General features: G+C 44.1%; 1 protein-coding gene across 3 annotated transcripts in view; it reads left to right on the top strand.

Annotated features, from left to right (window-relative positions):
* The first annotated feature begins 2,363 nt into the window (after positions 1-2,363).
* The window catches only part of LOC118075694 (septin-2), a 66,145-nt gene continuing 43,935 nt past the window's right edge, over positions 2,364-24,573 (top strand). Inside the window, exons 1-5 of one of the 3 annotated variants that reach the window (XM_035097841.3) lie at positions 2,364-2,408; positions 13,566-13,617; positions 14,633-14,732; positions 18,667-18,753; positions 21,401-21,524. In XM_035097841.3, the coding sequence (XP_034953732.1) occupies positions 13,591-13,617; positions 14,633-14,732; positions 18,667-18,753; positions 21,401-21,524 (338 nt within the window). In that variant the 5' untranslated portion in view covers positions 2,364-2,408; positions 13,566-13,590. Of the gene's footprint in view, positions 2,409-4,434; positions 4,523-5,786; positions 6,040-13,565; positions 13,618-14,632; positions 14,733-18,666; positions 18,754-21,400; positions 21,525-24,573 lie in introns of those variants that run through there. The other 2 variants (XM_088660036.1, XM_088660037.1) reach the window with 2 other exon arrangements.

The following is a 24,573-nucleotide window of genomic DNA, read 5'->3' as shown; positions in this document are numbered from 1 at the left end:
GCCCAGAGTGGCTGGGGGAACCCGGCCAGATGGGCAGGGTATAAATAATAAATTATTATTATTATTATTATTATTATTATTATTATTATTATTATTATTAGATTACCCAATGAGAATAGAGTTGTCCCATTCCATAATGGGACTTTTTACTATTTATTTATACCCCACACATCTTACTGGGTTGCCCCAGCCACTCTGGGCAGCTTCCAACATATATAAAAACATAATAAAACATTCATAAACCTTCCCTATACAGGATTGCCTTCAGACAGCTCGGGGGTTGGATAACTCCATACCTTCCAACATTTCTCCAATGAAAATAGGGACATCCTAAGGAAAAGTGGCACATTCCAGGATCAAATCAGATACCGGGACGGCTTCTCTAAATCAGGGACGTCCTTGGAAAATAAGGACACTTGAAGGGTCTGACTTAATCCCTCTTCCCCATGACTACACTTCCCAGGATTCTCTCTGGGAAGACACAACGGTTTCAAGTGGTATGATACTGCTTTAAATTCATAGTGCAGATGGTCCCAGAGAATTTTAACAAGAAGGAGATCCCCAAAACACCCCAACAAAGAAGATTCTGTCTACATTTCTGATCAAGCTGGAAACAGTTAAAAATTGAATGCATGCACTAAATTAGTTTAGTGAGTAAGCATCCATGACCTTCACTTATCTAAAAATTATTGTTGTAATAGGCTACTGTTGGGGAGATCAGGGGACAATTGTCCTGGCAGTCACGTTTTCAAAGGTTAGAACTTATCTGTACAGCCATAAGCCTCCACCTTTTTTCCTTTCCCCCCTCCTGCCAACATTTCCCAAGGAAGTGGATAAAAATGTGGAAGCCATGGGCCCAATCCTCTTGGAAGCTGTCCTGTACAGTCTTTATTGATTGCAGAGGTATCATTCATTTTAGAGGGAGCTGTGCAGGAGAAGGCCAAAGGTGGACAAACTTCTTCTTCTTCCAAGTAAGATTGTCTTCCATAAACACGGTTTTAACAATGAGTCTGTAAGTGACAGTGGAGGCCAATTCTGGATCCACACATCCTTCCACGGTGGGGACATTGGTTTCCGGGTGGTAGTTGATCACAGTGTGGATTTGCCAAGCATGCCTTCCTCTTAGCATGTTTCTCTCTTGCATCCTGGGTTCGAGAAGGAGCGCAACAGAGCTTGTGTGTGTGTTGTGTTATATATACAGTGGTACCTCCGGTTGCGGACGGGATCCGTTCCAGAGGTCTGGTCGGATCCCAAGGTTTCCGCAACCTGAGGACCACTTCTGTGCATGCACGCGTGGCAAAACCCAGTAAAATACTTCCGGGTTTCCCGCTTTTGCATCCCGAAGTTCACGTAACCAGAGGGTTACATAACCAGAGGTACTACTGTATATATAACATTATATATTGTTGCTATTTATTTTTTTCTTTTGCAATATGGCCATTTATTCAATATGGAAATGATAATGGTCTTCAGAGCATCATTGCTAGTGCGAACAGCACGGTCTGAACTACACACATTATTATTATTATTGCCTTCTGTGACAGATAAGATGATTTCTGTGCTGCTGTCCCCAGGACTTCACATGCGTGACGTTTGGAGAATCTGTACGGAATGATAAAAGCATAAAACAAAACAAAAAACCAGTTACCTAATGAGGAATGGGGGCACTGAGAGAGATTAGAGATGTTATGCTATATATGCTTGTCACACAAAAGCCAGTGAAGTTTACTTTATAAATAAAATATACTAATAATTGCAACAATATATTATGTTTTCTTTATATATATATATATATATGTAGAGAGAGAGAGAGAGAACGAACATAATATATTGTTCTAGTTATATGTAGGTAGCCGTGTTGGTCTGACGAAGTCGAAACAAAATAAAAAAAAATCCTTCCAGTAGCACCTTAGAGACCAACTAAGTTTGTCATAGGTATGAGCTTTCGTGTGCATGCACACTTCTTCAGATATCTGAAGAGGTGTGCATGCAAGGGCTTAGCTGCCAAGTTCTCCCTTTTTTAAGGGAAATTCCCTTATGCTGAATAGGCTTCCTCGTGAGAAAAGGGAAAACTTGGCAGCTATGATGCAAGGGAAAGAAAAGAATCACTTCAACGGAATCTGAGGGTGGGGCGAGGGGAAGGTAACAAAAAAGAGGGAGAGGGAGATACACTCTAGGACTTTCTCCTCGACGGCTCCCTCCCTCTCTTCCCCCTTAGATTTTAAAAGCAGGCGACGGCAGGCAGGCAGACACAGAGAGCATAGGGCTAGAGCGGGCCGCCGAGGCTTGTGGGATGCGGGCGGAGCTTTAGGACGAGGAAGTCACCCGCCTCCTCCCCTCCCCCAGCGCCTTCTCTTACTCCGGGCCTGGCTGCCGACTGCGGTGCCTGAGGAGGTTTTTTGGACGAGGTAAGGGGCGTAAGCGGCGGCTGCTGCTCCTCCGGCTTCCCGAGCCTGAGGTCTGCCTCCCTCCCGCCCTCCCTCCCCACAGCCCAGTCTAGGGAAGGGGACTGAGGGGAAGGAGACCGGCTGACTGACTTGACAGCCCCCCCTGGAGTGGGGGGGGGCGAGAGAGGTCGGCGCCCCTCAGCTTCCCCCCACTGGGGCGTTGCAGGAGGTGCCCCCTTTTCCTGAGGGCCGAGGTCTCTTTGCCTGCCTCCTAATAAAATATTTGAGCCCCCCCCCAAGTGAATGAGCACTGCCATTCAAATTTCTCCAAGTGACCCCCTAATATTTTGTTTTAAGTTGGCACCCCTGGTGCACGCGCTGAGGAGGAAGGGCTTCTGCGGTTTGCATCCATCCGGGAATGAGGGGGTGCCCAGTTATGGGGGTGCGGAGGGGGGATGAGCAGAGAAATTGCTGTGGGCCACTGCAAGAGCACTTTGCATGCAGGCCAGGGTGGATAAAAATCAATGTGTGTTTCCCCCCCCCCTTTAAATAAAAAATAAAATAAAATCGGATTTTTAAAATTTAAATCTGCTTTTTTTAAAATAAAATGCTTTTGGAGGAAAAATATTTTGTCGGAGGAAAAATCTTTCAAGTTTTCTATATTAGTTACATTATAGTCCAAAGGCTATTCATCAGGAAAGTTTTTCATGTGTGCTGAAACTCAGTCTATAAGTTTTTTTTAATTGTTTAACCACATCAGTTAACAAACATGGATACATATAAAAAAATTCCTTCAGTAGCACCTTAAAGACCAACTAAGTTTTTATTTTGGTATGAGCTTTCGTGTGCATGCACACTTCTATGTTACTGTTTTAGTTAAATAAATTGTTGAAATTGTTATTAAGGAAATAATTATTTTTCTCCTTCCAATAAAGTACAGCAGAAAAGTAGTCCAAATATATAGTTAACTTATTAAACCTCACAATAATTTAATAATTATCTGTCTATGTATTTCTAATAGTATAACCAAATCAGAATTTTTTGATATAAATGTAAAAACTACTCTGAAAATTTATTATTCCAAAAATGAAACCTTCATGTAGTTGTAAATATGCAAGAATGAGTCTTTCTGTAAAAAAATGATTTAAATCAAGTCTTACTGACTAGTGATTTAAATCGATTTGATTTAAATTAAACCCACCCTGATGCAGGGTAGATCTGGAAGGGACCCTGAGGGTAACCTTATCTATTACAACCCCGCCGCAGTGCAGGAATCTTTTGCCCAACATGGGTCTGGAACTGACAGCTGTCTCATTCTTGACCAACTGAGCTAGAAGACATGCAGCTTAGTTTACTGTTTCCCCTCCCCTTGGAAGACACCCCTACTTCAATGAGGGGCAACTGGTTGATTTTTTTTTTTTGCAGGGGGTGGGTGGACTGTGACTTGGTTCATGCTTCATTAATTTTATTTGCTTTATTTTTATCTTCATAAAATTTATACACTGCTAGGTTGGAAGGGGACCGCAAAGTGGTTTGCCAAGAGATAAAACAGTAAAATCAAGAAAATGACTGCTGCTTTGCAAGCAGAAGCTCCCCAGGTCAATGTTATTAAACATACAACTTGAATGCTTTCGCTCCCATGAATGAGTAGTGGAATGAGGTAGAAGGGTCTGTTGTTTTGTGGGTAGAACATACACTTGGCATGTAGAAGATCCTAGTCTGATTCATTCCCCCTGAGAATACTCCCCCCTTCCAAGGATAAGGGATGTTGATTCTTTTTGGGAAGATTTTGTCATGTTTAAAAACAAACAATTGGTTCTGTTGTGTTTTTGTATTGCTTTATATTTTGTACTTAATTTAATGGGGCTTGACCATAATAAACATTTCAGTTTTTAAACTACGTACAGTATATACTACTTAGCACCATAGTCTCTTAGGTGATGTAAAGTAAGGATAAAAAGATGGGGAAAAAATTGGTTAAAACCAATAATAACCATAAAACCAGAGAACGTACTTGAAATGCTTGCTGAAATAAGTAAAAATGGTTTTCACTGGGTGCTGGAAGTTCAACAGGGAGGAGGCTTGTCTGGTCTAATCTGGGAGGGAGTTCTACAGAATTGGACCAACAGTCGGAGGTTGGTGAAACTGGCCCCTGCTGGGTGCACAAAAATCTCCTATCAGTCTATGCAGTATATGACGTATATGAGTGTGACGGCGCGATGCCACTTTCATGGCAAGATCAAACGTGGGAGAAGCTTCCCTTCCTTTTTTGCACCACAACAAAATGCATGCGGTAAAATGATTTATTTCATACAGCTCCTTCCCAAAGGTGCAAAGAACCCTAAGTATGAGCTGTGCCTCCAAGCCTTGAGGGGCCACTAACTGACTCCCCTGAAGACCTCAGTGATGGGGCAGCAATATAAGGAGTCAGGTGGTCCTTAAGCTATCCTGTACTAATGTTGCTAAGGCCTTTGTAAATCAACACAAGAGCCTTGAACTCTGAACTACTTTTTGAGACACAGTGCTGCAGCTATTGGGTTTGGTGGACAAAGTGTTTGACCTGATATAAGGCAGCTTCCTGTGTTTTTTCTGGCAAGGGCTCCTGTATCAGTCAAAAAATATAGTAAAAATCAACAAACTGTTTTCTGCTGGAACAGATATGCAGGATGGGTGGGATAGTTAGTGGTGGAAAGCATCACCTGGTGATATTTTGCCTGTTGCATACATTTAAAATCTACTCTCGGGATTTCCTGATGGAGCCCCAAGCTGCTATCAAACAAAATTCCACATTAGATGATAGTCCATATCTCTCTGTGTGTAAAGTTACACATGGTGCATTTTTGCTTATCACACATATTTGAAAGCCGACCCTGTCCCTGGGAGGGCTCCTGTGTCTCTGCTGGGTGCAAAAATAAAAATAAGCAAGCAATGTGGTTCCAAGCAGGGATGATGGGGAATGTGGTTAATTTTGACCTATTATACAGCTTTAAAAGTAATCATGGGAACCTGGAGCTACTCCCCCCCTCCCCCATGTTTGCATCAAGCACTAGTCCATTGGAATGCTAAATGCTTGTTTTAATCTAAAGAATTAGCACCCCTAGTATCTTCTTCCCTCTTCCTAGGAATGCTCTGTTAACTGAAGTGGAAACAGGGAAATATGTGCAGTGTTGGCTTTGAGAGCTGCCTAGGGATTATTATTATTTTGCAGTGTAAATACCCAGCTGGAACTGGCAGCTTGAGGAAAGGAAGACCTGTGTGTTTGGAAATGTTAAAAAAAGTAAGGCAAGCTGCATTTAGCTGCATCGAAATTTAATTAAATTTTCTGTTGGCATGGGGAGCATTTTCCGATGCTGAAATACTTAAAAGCTTCATGTGTTTGTCCATACAGTATATGCATAGGTGTTGCAGATCGCAGGTGGGAAATCCATTCATTACTTTGCTGCTTTGGCAAGAAGGAAAGTGGCTTCTGATTATGTCCTGCCCTATTTGGCAGCCATTCATAGAGCTGTCTTTCTAATCCTTTGTGTGGGTTTTTAAAGCCGCACACGCTTGTGCTGTTGTATTGGGAAGTGAGGAATAACAGCAGTGGTGAGGGTTAAGGACATGTGTGCAGGCTGCTACAAATGCAACAAAGCCACACATGGGAGAAGCTGTAAGTATGACACGCAAGGGCTCTCTCTCTCTCTCTCTCTCTCTCTCTCTCTCTCTCTCTCTCTCTCTCTCTCTCTCCCTCTCCCTCTCCCTCTCCCTCTCCCTCTCCCTCTCCCTCTCCCTCTCCCTCTCCCTCTCCCTCTCCCTCTGATGTACTTTCCCTAAAACTAGAAGACATAATTGCATCTCTGAGTGAGCTAGGTGTCAGAATGACTTTTGATGTCTAGTTATACAGCTAAATACTTAGGATTTTTCCATCTTAACCCCTGTTTCTTTCTCTGTGCTCATAAGCTCCAGATTTCTGCTTGGCTTTGCAATTCTAAAAGCATTTTAGGAATGCCACATGGATCCAGTACTTCCTGCTTCCATCCCCACCCAGAGCGTCTGGTGTAAGTTATTGGGTATAGATCCTGGCAGCAAAGCTTGATCTTCAACACACTGCTCAAGAGTTGGCTGTTTTTTTTGTTCATTCTTGCATATATCCCTTTCCTTTAAAAAAATAAACTTAAATGGAGAGATGGAAAAGCTCTTTTGTGGCTTTCATCCAACTATTCTTTCATTGGAAGGCTGTAAAATGTCTTTGGTTTTGGTATTAAAAATGCATCAGGCTGCTTACTTAGTTAAAACCATCTACAGACATAATCACTGCTCCACATGCCAGACATGCAGGATTTGAAAGAATAAGGGATGGATGTCTGAGCTGGTTTGTAATCACTTCAGAATTACAAAAGCTAAAAGAGACACCATCACACGATGGCTGTTCTCACAATGATAGACATTTCTGCAAACTTGGGAATGTTACCCTATATTTCATAGAATCATAGAATCATAGAGTTGGAAGAGACCACAAGGGCCATCCAGTCCAACCCCCTGCCAAGCAGGAAACACCATCAAAGCATTCCTGACAGATGGCTGTCAAGCCTCTGCTTAAAGACCTCCAAAGAAGGAGACTCCACCACACTCCTTGGCAGCAAATTCCACTGCCGAACAGCTCTTACTGTCAGGAAGTTCTTCCTAATGTTTAGGTGGAATTTTCTTTCTTGTACTGTAGTTTGAATCCATTGCTCCGTGTCCGCTTCTCTGGAGCAGCAGAAAACAACCTTTCTCCCTCCTCTATATGACATCCTTTTATATATTTGAACATGGCTATCATATCACCCCTTAACCTTCTCTTCTCCAGGCTAAACATACCCAGCTCCCTAAGCCGTTCCTCATAAGGCATCGTTTCCAGGCCTTTGACCATTTTGGTTGCCCTCTTCTGGACACGTTCCAGCTTGTCAGTATCCTTCTTGAACTGTGGTGCCCAGAACTGGACACAGTACTCCAGGTGAGGTCTGACCAGAGCGGAATACAGTGGTACTATTACTTCCCTTGATCTAGATGCTATACTCCTTGATCTAGATGCTATTTTTTAATGGATTTATTTTTAAGGGCCCTAAACTGTGAAGGTACAATAAGTAGTCTAGTCTTTAAGAAGTTTTAATGCCAATTAGAAAATCAACTTACTATGAAAAAAATAATAGAAAAATTTGTGACGAACTATTACTTTTAACAACATTAGGCAAAGTTTCTGGAAATGTGAATGGTTCATTTGGCAGTTCTTTGCTGGGGCTGTTGGGAGTTGGACTCCAACAACTATCTGTAAGGCTACATTTTCTCCATTTATTTTGTCTGATACAGGAACTAAGATGATGTAGTAAAGATTAGTGGAATATGTGAAATTGAAATATCTGATGGGTCTATCAATCTGCGTCCATCACTCTGGATACTAAGAGCAGCAGGATATAAATAAATATTTTTACATGCACACATGCTCTTATAACCATAATGATAAATCATTGGCTAATTTTTGGGTGTTCAGCAAACCAGAAAACGTTTACATAATGTTTAGATTTTGTTGTGACTGGAGAGTGAAGTCCTCAGATGCCAGCTGTTTACTTTTTTGCATCCCGAAGTTACAAAGGAAAGGACCTGGGTTCCTTCCTGCCTCTTCCAGAGGGGGCCTCATCTCGTAATGGACTTTTGGGATGACAACATACTTTGGATGCTAGTGTTTGATTGTCATGTCCAACTGACGTGGATCTCTGTACTCTTTTGAGTGTAATTTTCAAAAGCCTGCGCTCCCATGAGATCGGAAATGTTATTGGTACAGTATGTGTCCTTCTGAAATCACCTTTGATGAATGGTGGCTTACCAAGTTATACAACATCAAAATATGCCCAGTATTTCATTTTTTTAAAAAATTGTTCAGTTTTGTGTGTCTCTAGAAATTGTGGCGCTGTGGGTTAAACCACAGAGCCTAGGGCTTGCTGATCAGAAGGTTAGCGGTTCAAATCCCTGTGACGGGGTGAGCTCCCGTTGCTCGGTTCCAACCTAGCAGTTTGAAAGCACGTCAAAATGCAAGCAGATAAATAGGAACTGCTACAGCGGGAAGGTAAACGGCGTTTCTGTGTGCTGCTCTGGTTCGCCAGAAGTGGCTTTGTCATGCTGGCCACATGACCTGGAAGCCATACGCCGGCTCCCTCGGCCAATAATGTGAGATGAGCGTGCAACCCCAGAGTCGGTCACGACTGGACCTAATGGTCAGGGGTCCCTTTACCTTTTAGAAATTGTTAAACCACATGTGGTCAAGTACATTGGTACCTCGAGGATGGAATTTTGCTTCTGTATTGATTGCTGATCAGTTTTGTGAATCAGGTCTACCTTTGCTTAGTTGAGATGTTCCTTAAGCAAGACTGTGTTTGTTTCCACACTGCCATGTGTAGTTTTAACTACCGTAATAGCAAAGCAATTAGGGAGTGGGAGTGTTTGTCAGGAGAGGGCTCTGCTCCTCACATCTCTGCAGGACAGATTGCTTCTTCCTTCCTCTGCAAGCCCATTTTGTTTCCATGCTGTCAGTGGAGGATGACAAGCCTGTTCCTCCATGAATATGGAAACCAAGTACAGTGGAACCTCGGTTTATGAACACCTCGGTTTACGAATTTTCGGTTTACAAACGCCGTGGACCCATCTGGAACGGATTAATTCACTTTCCATTACTTTCAATGGGAAAGTTCGCTTCAGTTTATGAACACTTCACTTTATGAACAGACTTCCAGAACCAATTGTGTTCATAAACCGAGGTACCACTGTAGATTGACAGAGGAGAGACTAAGAGGTCTGTTCCTACTATGTTGGTGCACTAGTTAGAAGGCACCGCCCAGCGCGGGGGGGGGGGTCATTTAGTCTCTTAGGATTAATTATTTTGGGGGCCTCCTGTATGAAGCTTATTTAAGGCTACAGCTATGATGCTCATAGCATAGGTTGGCTGCAAACGGACCTACAAAGATATGAGGATGGGTTTTGGATATTTTGCTTGCAAAGAGGACTGAGAATGCTACAAGTTTATTGGACGTTGGTACTTAGTCAAATCAGCTTCGGCTATCAGCTGACCTCTAGGAAAGATGCCTGGGCATTAGTCCAAACACTACTGAAAGCACTGTTTGTACAGCTGCATTGCTTTTTTGGGAAGGGGAGGTCCTTAACAAAATGTGTAATAGATGGGCAGCGTTGAGACTGGTCCCAACAGCGTTGAGACTGTTGATTAAAAACATGTTTGGTGATTATTATTTTTTAATGACTGGATAATTAGGCAGCTGATTTTTTAAAATAAAAAAATACTACCCTATTTTATCAAAACACCAGATGACAAACGTGATCCCATCTATTCTCATCTCTGTTGTCCAAGAGAAAATGCTTCTTCCAACAGATGTCGGCTGCAGTACACACACATCATCTAAGGCAGGGCTAGCCAACATATGCCATTGAACTCCCAGCTCCCATCACCCCCAGCCAGTGCGGCCAGTAGTCAGGGATGATAGGAGCTGCATTCCAGTCCTACCACCAGGTTCCCTATTTCTGATATAATCTAATGAGGGTGGCAGTTCTATGCATGCTTAATGAAGGCTAAGTGCCACTGAACGAACGCAGTGAGAATTGACCTCTGAGTAAATGTGCATTTGGGTGTGATGCACATCTCTGCAGCACCTCTTGCACTGTTTAGAGCAGCTGGGGGTCTGTTAGGATGAAGGGTCACTGCCCTGTCATGCTCAATCTGCCCTTAGCCAGTCTCCAGCTCCCCACCTTCCTACTTACAACCAAACCTGTGGGTGGTGCTGGATGTAAGCTGCCTCCTCCTTAGTCTTAGTTTTCTCCTTCTAGAATTCAGCAGGGAGGAGGATGGGGTCAAAATGATAATTAATTGGCTCTCTCTCTTGTTGGTTCTGGCTTCACCTGCTGTTTTGGCTTTCTGCATTTTGCCGTACCAGTCCCAATGGGCACCAGTCAACACCACTTAAGACTGACTGCAGAGTTTGGGGCTTTGCTGTCATAGCCAGTGTTTGTCATATCCAGCTTTTTCTTTTATAATAATAATAATTTATTTATACCCCGCCCATCTGGCTAAGTTTCCCCAGTCACTATGGGCGGCTTCCAACTGAATATTCAAAACAGTACAGCATCAAACATTAAAAACTTCCCTAAACAGGGCCGCCTTCAGTTGTCTTCCAAAAGTAAAATAGTTGCTTATTGCCTTGACATCTGCCGGGAAGGCGTTCCACAGGGCAGGTGCCACTACCGAGAAGGCCCTCTGGTTCCCTGTAACCTCACTTCTCGCAATGAGGGAACCGCCAGAAGGCCCTCGATGCTGGATCTCAGTGTCCGGGCTGAATGATGGGGGGTGGAGACGCTCCTTCAGGTATACAGGGCCGAGGCCGTTTAGGGCTTTAAAGGTCAGTACCAACACTTTGAATTGTGCTTGGAAACGTACTGGGAGCCAGTGTAGATCTCTCAGGACCGGTGTTATGTGGTCCCGGCGGCCACTCCCAGTCACTAGTCTAGCTGCCGCATTCTGGATTAATTGCAGTTTCCGGGTTACCTTCAAAGGTAGCCCCACGTAGAGCGCTTTGCAGTAGTCCAAGCCTTCGTGTGCAGATAACCTCTACTGCAGATGTACAACTTTACCCTGGCCTTTCATAGAATCATAGTATTATAGAGTTGGAAGGGATCGCAAGGGGCATCTAGTTAAACTAAAGCATCCATGACATATGGCCATGTACTTAAAAGCCTCTAGTGAGGGAGAGTTCATCACCTTCCAAGGGAGTCCGTTCCACTGTCGAACAGCTCTTTCCTGATGTTTAGTCGGAATCTCCTTTCTTGTAAATTGAATCCATTGATTCAGGTCCTAGCCTCTGGAGCAGCAGAAAACAAGCTTGCTCCATCCTTCATGTGACAGCCCTTTAGATATTTGAAGATGGCTATTCTATCTCCTCCCAGCCTCCTCCTTTCCAGGCTAAACATACCCAACTCTCTCAACTGTTCCTCATCAATCTTCGTTTCCAGGCACCTGAGTTGTGTGTTTTCAGGACCCACTTGTTTTAACTTTTTAATACTGAGTTTCAGATTGTTGTGACCTGCCCTGGGACCTTAGCTGCCAAGTACCCCGTTTTTCGCGCGAAACCCCTGGATTTTAATCTGTTTCCCGCTGTTCTCCCGAATGGAGAAGAATCCCGGAAATCCCCTGGATTTCCTACCTGCCAGGAAGCCTCCATTTTGGGTGCTGCTCTGACCATGTGTGGGCACTGGAAATAGGGCAGAGCGGCACCGGACGTCGCTTCTACACATGCCCGGCGGCCACCACCAAGATGGCCGCCGGGCATGCGTAGAAGTGACGTCCGGTGCCGCTCTGCCCTATTTCCGGTGCCCAGACATGGTCAGAGTGTCCCCGGAAGTTGCTTCTATGCAACTTTCGGTGCCGCGCTGCTGCTGATCCCGCATTTTTCAGTGGGAGACTTGGCAGGTATGCCTGGGACCTGCTGGGGAATCATGGGTAATAATAGTATACCGAAAGCACTGTGGGGAACTTTAACAAACAGGCAAATGCTGTGAACCAGCACTGTGAATGGTTGATCTATGTCAGGCATCCCCAAACTGCGGCCCTCCAGATGTTTTGGCCTACAACTCCCATGATCTCTAGCTAGCAGGACCAGTGGTCAGGGAAGATGGGAATTGTAGTCCAAAACATCTGGAGGGCCGAAGTTTGGGGATGCCTGATCTATGTATTTGCGATCTATATATTTGCTGGGGAGCAATGGGGAAAAGCTGAAGATCCCCCTCCCCCCAACTAATTTTCTAACCATTTTTTCTTGTGCAAACATTTAGCAGTCCTCTTGCATTCTATTATAACTTGGTGTTGCGTCTTGCCAGCAACATTGAACATTAGTAAGCAACAGGAAAGCATCTGCATCCAGAAGTCACAGGTGTCTGTCTGTAGGTCATTTCCTCCTTTTCAGGCCACAAAACGTGTTTTGTCAAGAAGGCCAGTGATTAAATTTCTTGAGTCTCTCCTCCTTTGTTTCTGTATAAGTTCTGAATAAAGGAGCAGTTGGTTTCATTTTTTTTATACCCAACTGCACGGCAAATCTATTGTGAATCCAGAAACATAAGAACCTGCTAGTCCTGCCTTGGTTACAGTGGTGAAAATACCTAAATTATTGGTATAGGAACTCAAAGAGTGGCTTTTGAGAGCCATGTGGTCTGAGCTTCGAGCAAGAAGCTCACATGTTGAGCTTCTTAGGTAGACTGGAAGGGGAACAAAGGCTTGATTACCTAGTCCCTCCCAAGGTGAGCTAAGCCTGGCAGGACAGCTTACTCTATGGTCTTAAACCCTTCATGCATGAATTACTTAAGCATGTTGGTTAGATGAGGCTGGTTATCCCAAACCTGGAGAGCTCAATAGGCAACACTGCAAGTTGATATAATACTTAATGTATCTCTTGGTGCCAGTTACAACACAAGAAGCAAGTGATCTACAGACTTACTTTTGCTGGCTCGTACTGATGGGAGTTGTAGTGCAAAACATTTGGAGGGCACCAGGTTGGTGGTGAGAGCCATAGTACTTGTTCAGATTCTGCTCTCTTTTCCCCTTCAATCAGATTGCAATGTAGCTGAGAGTCAGAAGCTACTGCTTGAAGAGCCCCACTCTTGTCTCATTAGCAAAATGATGTTTTCTTTCTTTGCTGCTTCCAACTTGGTTATAGTAAATTTATTTACAGTATTTATTATTTGTGAGTCACCCAATAAAATATTCTCTAGGAGACGTACAACAAAATAATCAACATTAAATACAAAGCAGATAATGACAAATCAGCACTAAAACCAACCCAGCAACTGTCTAGGAATAAAATCCAACTCTGCATAAAACAGCTGCAAGTCAGCCACTGGTAGCTGGTTCAATTAACTTACCGGTGGGACTCAAAAAGCTTAAAATGAACCAGTTGCTATCACTCTACAGATAATAAAATAAATGATACCAAATAATGGACAGAACAGTCCTTTCCCCTAACACGTATTTCCATAGCCAGAGGTGGGTGAGGGACTGCATCTGTTTTGATTCCCTGTGCCATAGCAGTAAAAATGATGAGATGAATTCTTGGCTTTCCCATTTAACACAGACTTTGTTCCTATTCTCTTCTTCCCACCACAATCCAGGCTCTGAAATTTGGAGTGTAAGAACATGTCTCAATCTGGTGAGAAAGTGAAGGTAAGTAGAATGGGATTGTGGAAGACCTCACCAGAACGCTGTCCTAGCAACATTGCTTGTATGTATGTTCTGACTTGTGAGCGTGGGGCTGCATGTTAAGGTCTTTCAAAACAGCCCCCGTGCTGCTCTTTGAAGCCCTGACAACCAAGGCTTCAAAGCGCAGCACCACCTGACATCATTGTGATATTTTGTGATTGCCAGGTGGTCAGCTGTCAAATTTGGCCTGCCTGGGGTGGAGATATAGTGATCTGGCCCACTAGCCAGAAAGGGTTACCCACTCCTGCTAGAAGGTTAGCCTTCCAGCAGTCATCCTTTGTTCTGCTGCATAGTCAGCAGTTGGATATAAACCACACAATTCTCAAACATTAGTTGGGTTATTAAGCAGTAATTTGATTACTAAGAGAACTTTGTGGTGTAGTGGTTAAGAGCAGTAGACTCAATCTGGTGAACCGGGTTCGTGTCCCTGCTCCTCCACATGCAGCTGCTGGGTGACCATGGGCTAGTCACACTTCTTTGAAGTCTTTCAGCCTCACTCATCTCACAGAGTGTTTGTTGTGGGGGAGGAAGGGAAAGGAGATTGTTAGCTGCTTTTAGACTCCTTAGGGTAGTGATAAAGCGGGATAGCAAATCCAAACTCTTGTTCTTCTTTTTCTTTGTCCCACTTGAGACACACGAGAAGTGGTGAAAGAGGAAGTGTGGCTAAGTCTGCATGGAGGGCAGGATGTTTGCACTCCATGTGTAGAGGGCACGTTCTCCAAATTTGGGGATGGCATGAACATTTCCTTCCATGCAACATTTACATGAGACCCAGGAAAAGAGGAAACATGTGTTGTTGTTCTTGCTGTTCCACTTCTGTCAAAACATCCAACCCTTTTTTTCGGTCCTGCGGATTTGTGTTGATTCTATCTTGGTTCATTTTGTGTGCTTTTGTCATAAAACCCCTGTGCTTTTGTTACAACCGACTTCCATGTCCAATTTACAACTTTTATTTTATTGTTTTTCTCCGTCTCCCCAGTTTTCTGACTCGGCAGGATATGTAGGCTTTGCCAATCTCCCCAACCAAGTCCACAGGAAGTCTGTCAAGAAAGGTTTTGAGTTCACCCTCATGGTGGTTGGTAGGTGCTCCCCCCTTCTTTTTTTAATAAGCACTTCATTATTAGACTATGTTAGGCTGTTAAATATACACCTTTCTTTTGTGTGTGTCTCCATCAGTTCTTCTTCCTTTTTGTGTGGAAATCTATTGTTGAAACTGACATATGGAAGCTAGTTCAGTCTGGATTTCTTCCTGTGAATTGTCTGTCCTTGTTCTTGGGGGTGGGGGTGGGGGAAGAGATGAGGTAAAGAACACTGAAGTTAGTATCTTACTAAAGAGGCACAGCCTTGCCATTGCTGATGAAGGAAGGGAAATAGCTCAGTGGCAGGGCATCTGCTTTGCATGAAGAAGATCCCAGTTTCAACCTCTACCGTTGGCAAATAGGGATTTGCTTGCAGGAAGGTTATATGACAGGGGAAACCCTTTTCAGCCCTGTCACAGGCGCGGTAGCGGCTACTCTAGAGTAACGACCCCTCCAAGCGTTGTCTTTTCATTCTTTTATTTAGTGCTGATTATTTACAGTGCAGAACAGTACTATGTACATGTTGTCAGTTAGGGGTCAGAACCTCCGAATGGAGATTCACGCGTTTTCTTCCAGCAAAGTAGTCTAGGGATACTGAATCTCCGCCCCCGTCGTTTCCTGCGCAATTCCGGGGTCGGCGGGATTGGCCTTCTTCCCTTGCCTCCCACTTCCCTTCCCACACTGGGCATGGGCTCCGCTACCTTGCCTGAGCCTCGGTCACCACTTCCTGAGTCTCCGCTGGAGAGATCTCCCTCTCCACTAGCACTCGCGCTGGGTGACGAGCTGCTACTTAAGATGGGAGGGACTTGCCTGTAACTTCTGTCCCTCACAAGCCCAAAGGACAGTTCTCTTCTGGGCAACTTTCTGAGGGCCTATGATGCAAGGTGCAATAGTGGGCGGAGCAATTAATATTATTATTAGTAATACAGTGGTACCTCGGTTTAAGTACACAATTGGTTCTGGAAGTCTGTACTTAACCTGAAGCGAACTTTCCCATTGAAAGTAATGGAAAGTGGAATAATCTGTTCCAGACGGTCCGCGGAGTACTTAAACTGAAGCGTACTTAACCTGAAGCGAACTTTCCCATTGAAAGTAATGGAAAGTGGATTAATCCATTCCAGATGGGTCTGCAGAGTACTTAAACTGAAAGTACTCAAACCGAAGTGTACTTAAACCGAGGTATTTGTATTAGTATTATTAGTACCCCACCCATCTGCCTGGATTGCCCCAGCTTCCAACATATATAAAAACATAATAAAACACAGGGCTGCTTTCAGATGTCTTCTAAATAATAATAATAATTTTATGATTTGAAACCAATCTGTATTTTACCTTTGTACAGCAGGTTAGTTTTTACTTACACTCAAACATCCCTCTCCATCCTCCAATCAGGCAAGCAAGAGGCATTACCGGAGTTCATAGATCATAAAATCGTAAGAGTAGGAAGGGATCACAAGGGTCATTTAGTCCAACACCCTGCAATGCAGAAATCTTTTGCGCAAGGTGGAGCTCGAACCCACGACCCTGAGATTAAGAGTCTCATGTTCTACTGACGTGAGTTTTCCTCCAGTTCAAGTTGACATTCCAGCCTGGCAAAAACAATTGGGGTGTGATGAGGATCAGTGAGGGATGTGACCTGGGAAGAGAGGATGTAGCCTGGGGAGAGTCAAGAGGGTCAGATAGAGAGGCCTTGAGGGTTGCATATGCCCTTGGGTTGGCGGCTCTCCACCCCGTTATACAAAAATGATAATTCATTTTGCATTCATTTTTATACAGTATGCTTACAGAGTGTTTTCATGTCTTCCTGTTAGTCATTCCCCCATCCCACGCTTTTCAGTGCATTTCCCCATCAATTTCCAAACTGCAGAAAGTCCTGGGTTTGTGTGTATATGTGTGTGTTAGGATGACAGAATGCTTTATTCCACTTCATTTACACAAACCTATACTTCTGGTATGTGTTGCAATTGCTCCTGCAAAACGCAGGCAGTTGGGAGGCACCATGATGGAAGCTTGAAAATGAGGCCCAATGCAGATGTAATCTTCCAGCAGCTACCCAAACCTTTGTTGAAAGTTTGAAAGGACCCTCAAGCTTGTGAGCTCTTCCTTCCGGCTTTCCTTTTTGTAGGTGTAGCCGTTGATAGCCTCATCCTACATGAATTTTGTCAAATCCTCTTTGAATGCCATCAAAACCGGTGGCCTTCGCTGCTTCTGTTCCTAACTTTGGTTGCATTTAAGTGGACCATGTCTAGTTGCGGGCAGATACAAATGTACCATAGTTGGATCCAAAAAGGGAAGCAGGAGGAAATTGGGGCCTAAGAGAGGAGGGAGGGCGATGAAAGTGACCAAGTTTGTGAGTTGCACCCAATATCCTAGATGTGGTTTGGTGACTTAATGCCTCAACTAGGCCGATAAGTGTTGGTACATACGTGTATATTTCTCAATTGCCGTCCACTTTTGTCTGTTTAGGGAAGCTGCTAGTGAGAGAACATTTTCTCGCGGTTAGAGATTATGTCATTAAGACACTGAACCTAGACTATTATTGGAAAGTCATTTGTACCAACATTGACTGCGGTTAGGTTTTAACACCACCAAAACTCCCTCTGACTCACTTCCTCTAAGTGGTCTATGAGAGCACTTGGGAAGCTTACAAGAATGGTCAAAATTCTTTCGAGACTTAGTTGTGGAATGGGGGAGAAATTTGATTTGGTTTGCATTTTTAAAAAATAAATAAAGATTAAAGCCAAATCTATAAAATTTGCACTTTCTGAAAGAATATGAGAACTGAAATGCAGTCATGGTTTGAAATTCACACTTCATCTAAATTTTGTGGTGTGGTTCTCTGACCAAACAATGCTTCCAAAAATGGATATATTAGGTAAAAGTGTGCATAAAGAGGAATACATTAGGGAAAAATAACATATGGAAACGCATTATGTTAAGAGAAGCTGCTTGCAAAAATGTGTACATTAAGTCAAAAATGTACACAATAATGTGTTTGTTAGGAGAAATTTGCACTGAAATGTTGATGAATTTTTGTGAGGATTTAAAAATAAAATAAACGAAAACCATGAATTGCTGCAGAAATGTGGGGAACCGAATTTAAGATGGGGAAACTGAGAGGACCAAAACTGGCAGATTCTTCCATCCCTTGTCAGAACCTTCATATGGCGAAAGAGCTGCCAGGGTCACACAGAAGGCAGAGGGAAATGGTTTCAGGCTTGCCAAAATGTCTCCTTCTATGTCTGTGGGGCAATGGTGGCAGTGAGCTGTTGGAGTGGACACAGTTGTGTGTGGCCTGTCCAGTACCCCTTCTGCTAGCTAGCCCCCATTCATGTGCAGTGGAGGATGCTGTCTTGCCCCCCAGCTTTGAAGTAAGATTCGCTCCACATTCAGCTAGCTTCTGAATGTGCAAAGGGAAGTGTGACACCATGCCCTTCATTCGAGGCGACCCAAATACCTTGAGCCATCCCTGTGATGGCTACCACCTCAGAAATGAATGGACTAATGTGGTGTGATTGATTTTAGGAGACAAATTTTCCTGCATAGCCATTCACCCCAACTTTTGCTTTTTCGAGTGTGAGGTGGTGGTGATGCATGAACTTACTTGATCTCAAGAGATAAATGTGAATCAAATAAATACAGGAACTGAAGAGAAAGTGCTGGAAAGATGCTTGTCTTGCAGGTATTTGATTAGAGCACTTAATTTGGCCTTATGGGTTGCGTTATGAAAATAGGTGGATTAAATTTAGAATTCGCACGGCTCACTTTCCTCAGGCTTGTTTTTCCTGTTTACTTTAGCTAAGCTTAGGAAAGCCTTTGATGTTGTTATCTTATAAAACCAGGGTGGATACTGGCAGTAAGAGATAAACCTGTGGTTTGCTTGAAAGTGGGGAGCGGAATTATTCCAGTAATTAAACATCCATCTTATTTACAGGTGAATCTGGCTTGGGAAAATCCACTTTAATCAACAGTTTATTTCTGACTGATCTCTATCCTGAGCGTTACATTCCTGGAGCTGCAGGTAAATCGGTTTGTTCCTAACGCTCGCTTTCTGATTTCACATGCTTCGCTTCCTCTGATATTGCGCATACTGATGATGATAGACTTCTTTTCATAAATATCAGGGCTGTAGCTTCATTAAAAAAGAACAAAAAACCAACAACAAACTGTAGATTTAATCAATAAATTAAGTGATTAAGGTGTATAAAACGGAAGACCTCTGATGGAAGAATAACTGCACTTCCTAGTAGGAGTGTGTCTGTTTGGGGTTCAAGCCATTTCTCTCCTGCTTCCCTCCCCTGATACTATAAACCAGGGGTGAAGCACTTTCCGCAGGTTGCATGTTGGTAATGGGCCAGGCCACAGGCAAAAGTGGGTGGGGCATAGCTGTGACTCTAGCTTCCGCACAGTAGGCTACAATCCAGCCACTCAAAAGTCAAAGGCTTCTACACTCCCTTGTGCTGCCTACTTCCACGTGGGCAAGTAAGAAGCACCGTCACCAAGATACCATACCAGCTAGGCAGAAAGGGTGTGTGGAGTGGCCTAGGGAAGGAGGGCAGCCTTGGGAGAGTTTCAAGGGCTGGGTAGAGAGGGCTGAAGGGTCACATTCTGCATTTGGCCCATTGGGTCTGAGGCTCAAGCAGAAGATCCTGCTCTTCCCAGTTTCCTGGTCCCCCCCCCTTTCCAACTATTATTCAACATTATTATTAGTTGCTTGTTGCATAAAGGTCTCCAAGTGGCTTATAACACATGCAGAACATAAAAAGCAGATATTGGGGTTATAGCACATGTTCACCCCTAATCAAGGTGAACAATTGTGCGTGTTTTATTGTTTTGCCACCTTACATTTTCATACTTCTGCATGTAGATACCTCTCTTTTGTTTCTCAGTGGTCTGTTTTTGGCTATTATTTATACTACTTTATGCCAAAATAAGATTGTAAGGGGTTTATGAATTAGAAAAAAACAGTTATACAAACATTCTTACTTAAAATAGAGAATAAAACATTGGAGAAATTTAAACAGAAGGTGGGATGGCAATATGCATGGTTCCTCTCATATTTTTGTTGGCACTTGCCATCTGAGTTTGCCATTAGAAGGACTATTATGCCTCTGAATGCAGTTTGCAACTTGCAGTTCGAAATGATTTCGCCTAACACATGCGCTAATACATCCAGTTCATCCTCAAGGTGCGCTAGGGTGCAGAAATGCTGGATTGTTACTGTTTCTTATCTTCCCAGCTTAGCATGAAGCAGAGTTCCCTTGTCATCTGCTGGAGGTTGTAGAAAGACAAGGGATCTCTGCCTCCTCCTAAGACAGAGGGAAAGACAGTGAGAGATTATAAGTGCAACAGGTGGGTTTGGAGGATTGACATGGAAGCAAAACTCGATGAACTGAGCCCAAGATTTTTCATGGACTGATTGGCTCAATTAATACTGCAGTCCTAATAAATAGATATTCTGGCTTGCACCTTTCGTACATCATTATATAAGGAGCATGTTGCAAATTGTTCCTTATCCCATTCAACTTGGCTCCTTTGCTGCCTTTTGTCTCATGTTCTTTTTTGCATCAATGCTTCTGTTGTTTGACTTCAAAGTACTTGTCACTGGAATGGTTATATTGTCTACCCTGGTTGTCTTCTAATTTCCCACAGTGTTCTGCCTATCCTTTAAGGAATGACTTAAAAGAAAGAAAAAAAAGCATCATGCTTTTTGGAATGAAGTGCCATAAACTAGCCAGTTGACAGGATCCTCAAGGGCCCCTCACTGTGTTCTGCATGCCTGAGGCAGCTTCAGTCTTGATTTCTGAACTGCTTCACCCCAACTGAGACACTCAGGACAGCTTACAGCCACCATAAAACCATAAAAGTGGCAGTAAAGCAACCGTTCAACATAACACAATTACTCTATTTGGGTGTTCACTCCATGTGAGTGCCATTATGTGGAAGTGGGACACCGTGACTATCCTTCCTGGCCCTAACCCCATCCTGAGTCCTACTAGCCCCACCCCCAGGCAGTCATCCATGCATTGGGGGGCCCTCCTCTATAGAGGGAGACCTGCTCTATGCACATAAGTTACCCCTGTGATTTAGAACCCTTACTGCCCCGAGTTATAAGCCATAGGGAGGCAACCTGAGTACTTAAAGCAGGCTGCCCTATACAGACATGCGTTCTCAATGAGCCTGTTGGGTTTCTCCACTTTCCTGAACTATATAGGGTTTCCTATATAGTATTGTCTTAGCCTGATGCCTGACTGAAAAGGAAGGGCATCAGCTGGGTTTCATGGGGCAAGGGTTTCCATAGCCAGGGAGCTGTCAGGGAGAAGGCCTTATTCTTCATTCTCACCCTTTGCACAATCAGGTGGCGGTGAGACATGGAACAGGGTTGTCTCCGTGGCTACAACAGAATTGTCAAAATCCTCATGCTACTTTTGAGTTCTTTGAGGGCAACCATTGAGGAATTCTCAGTAAAGGTTGGGCACATGCATTGGATACACAGGAATCCTTGGGGGTTCAGACTGGCCATAGGAAGCATTTCATTTGTGTGGGATGTCATTTCCAGCCTAATTTCTATTATATATTCCCTCCCTCCCTCCCTCAGTAGTTTGAATAACATTTTACTGCTTTGTTGGCCAGGAAACCTTTAACAGTATATGACATTTCTCTTCTAGAAAAAATAGAGAGAACGGTCCAGATTGAAGCTTCCACCGTAGAAATAGAGGAGCGAGGGGTGAAACTCCGTCTCACGGTAGTCGACACTCCAGGATATGGAGATGCCATTAATAGCCAAGACTGGTATGTTATTTCCTCAGGCTGTGATGCTGAATCTTCACATCTGTCCCAGGCTACCATTATGTTGTATACAGCTTTGGTGATGCTTTAAACCAGGCATCCCCAAACTGTGGCCCTCCAGATGTTTTGGACTACAATTCCCATTTTCCCTGATCACTGGTCCTGTTAGCTAGGGATCATGGGAGTTGTAGGCCAAAACATCTGGAGGGGAGGGCCACAGTTTGGGGATGCCTGCTTTAAACTGTTTTAACTCTCATGTCTTCCTGTCGGTGCTGGGGATTAGGCAGCAGAGACGCAGCTTCAAAAAGCAGGATTGAGCCTCCCCATGCATCAGATGATGTGTGGGAGGTTCAATCCTGCTTGGGTTGGGTGCACCAGTCAGTTCCCAAACTCCCCGAACCCTGAAGAAAGCTTGATTGAACATTCCCCCCCCCTCTGCATAAGGCAGAGGTTTTTTCAACCTTTTTGAGTCCACGGCTGCCTTGACCAACTACATTCTTTCTGCGGCACCTTTGGGGGGTTCAGGAGCCCAGTTATTTCACCCCTTGCCTGCAGAGCTGGCCCTCTTTCATGCTTTTTTGAACACGCTCCCTTGTGGAGTGTTCCCCTCAGCCTCCTCTCTCCTTCCCTCCCCTCTCCTTGGGAGTCCTCTGGGCAGCCACAGCTGCCACCCCTGGTCTCTGAGCTACCCCGCCCCCAAGAGAGGTACCTCCTCACACTTCCCCACAAGGGCCTGTGACTTGTCTGTCCATTCCCAACAGCAAGGGATGCCTCAGCTCCTGGCAACCAGCACTCCCTGGCCAGCCCCAGAGGCACCATTCGCTTCCGGAGTTTGTAGCCAGGGCAGCAACAAACAGCTGTGCAAGCCTTTGGGAGGCAGAGACGTGAGAGGGCATCAGAGGAGGGAGGGAAGGAAAGAGGGACAGAGGCCAGTGTTGCCTGCTGCACCCCTGACCATCATTCAAGGCACCCCAGGGCACATTGGTTGAAAACCACTGGCATAGGGAGTTCAATGTAGCGTTGCCATATTTCAGAAAGTGAAAATCCGGACAAAAGAAGTTGACCTATTTTCTGGGGGAGGTTGTGGAGCGCCTCAGCCACAACGGCAAGGCCACCCTCTTCATCTCCAACAACAGCCCACTTCTGCAGCGAGCAGTGCACCCCAGGGACAGGGAGTCTCACTGCTGCTGTTGAAACAGCATCTGGGTGCAAAGCAATGGTAATTGAGAAGCCAAACATGTTTGAGTGCATTGTGGAGCGCTTTGGTGTGGATTTGTCCCGCGTGCTTATGGTGGGTGACCGGCTGGAGACATGGGTTGCCTGACTTTTATGATTGTTGGGTTGAAAAACAATCGTTCAAGCAGACGCGATGTATCCTACTGCTTTGGCCTACACAGTATTGTTGAATAATGTTGCTTTCCTGGGGTGATTTTTCTAGTCTTTCTGCGCAGGATCGCTTTTAACATTTTCTGTAATAGATGACTTGGAATTTCCTTCTGTGGGATCTCCAAGCCCCTTTAGCTTGGCTATTGTGTTGCAACTAGGACTTCCTGTTGATTGTGTTCTGATGCTGTGTTTATTCTTCGGAAATGTTTCATGCGAATCCTGCGAGTTTGAATCCCCACCCACTTTTTCCGGCAGGGGGCCGAGCAAGCGGCGGGCAGCAGTGTGGTGTTACGGGTCCATCATTGCGTCACTGTTGTTTGCAACAGAGGATTAAATTTGCAGAATATATATATATATTTAATAATAATAATTTTTATTTATACCCTGCCCTTCCCAGTCAAGACCGGGCTCAGGGCGGCTAACAACAAATAATATCAACACAAGTATAAAAGTAACAATTCATAAATTTGCAGAATAGGATTAAAAGGGCTATGTGGAAACTATGATTTCTCCCACCTCCCCACGTTGGAAGCTTCAATTCCCTTTCTTTCCACAGTCAATAAGAATGTTCTAGGGTTTGTAAAAACTATCTTAACAGTATACTTTTAAGAAAGTAATATATCACATATTTACAAAGCACGCCCTTGAAAATGTTGGCCTCCTGGCACAATTTACCCAAGCTCAAGGTGTGAGCCACTGTTGAAGACCAGTCTTCTGTGCCACTTCTTGTTGTTTCTTACCCCTTGGACCCTTGTCTGCTAGTCGATCTTTACTACTTTCCCGGGGATAATACCTCAGGCAGGATCCAATGATATCCTGCCTACAGCATCATTGTTATGTCCCAACTGAGAGTTAGTGTAGCAGAACAATGAGATTGGGGGACATTCCAGCTATATACTCACCAGGAAGCTGTGATCAAACATTGTTTCCTTAGTCTCAGGCTTCATTTGCCCAGCTCATCTGTCATACCGTATAATACAGGCTTATTTTACAGGTTTGTCATTAAGGATAGCAGGAATAATATAATGTGACGCACTATGAGTATGTAAGAAAAGTGATACATACTTTTTAAAATTGCCTCTGCAGTTCTAGGACGCTAGTGGCTATATTAAACCTGTCATGTGGCTCTGTGTTAAATAAAAGGGGTCAGGTAATATTTCCTCTCTTCTGAACCCTTTGTTCCACTATAACAAGACCAGTCTTTCTGGGCTGTTGCCTTGTTAGTTGGAAGGAGGGGGTGTGTTTTGGCGACATTCGGATTATTTCATTTTCTCAAAAACCATTTTTTTCCTCCCTTTGGGGAGAAAAAAGCTTGCTTTGTTTGCTGTTGTAATGCATAGTACAGGATATGGAGTTGTTTAACTAATGGTACTGTCGTGGTGGAAAGCAGGTGCTTCCCGGAAGGTGGAATGTACAATTCACTGCTGACTTAAACTTACAGAAAAATGGAACAGCAGTGAGGACTTGAAAGTAGCACGTAAGCAAATTACAGTGATAGAGAAGCGCTAAGTAGAGTTTTTCTGGCACAACACGCTGAGGTTTTCCCTTCTGGTCATATTTCATCAGCCCCACTCCGCTTGAATTGCCAAACTTTTTTGTAATTCCTGGGGAGGTAGAAAAATGGAGGAAGCTTGGTATACGTGTGTACTATCACTGTCTCGCCATG

This window comes from Zootoca vivipara, chromosome 16 (genome assembly GCF_965207765.1).
Source record: "Zootoca vivipara chromosome 16, rZooViv2.hap1.1, whole genome shotgun sequence".
In the NCBI taxonomy this organism is placed as follows: Eukaryota; Metazoa; Chordata; class Lepidosauria; order Squamata; family Lacertidae; genus Zootoca; species Zootoca vivipara.
This window is presented reverse-complemented; position numbering and strand designations above follow the sequence as displayed.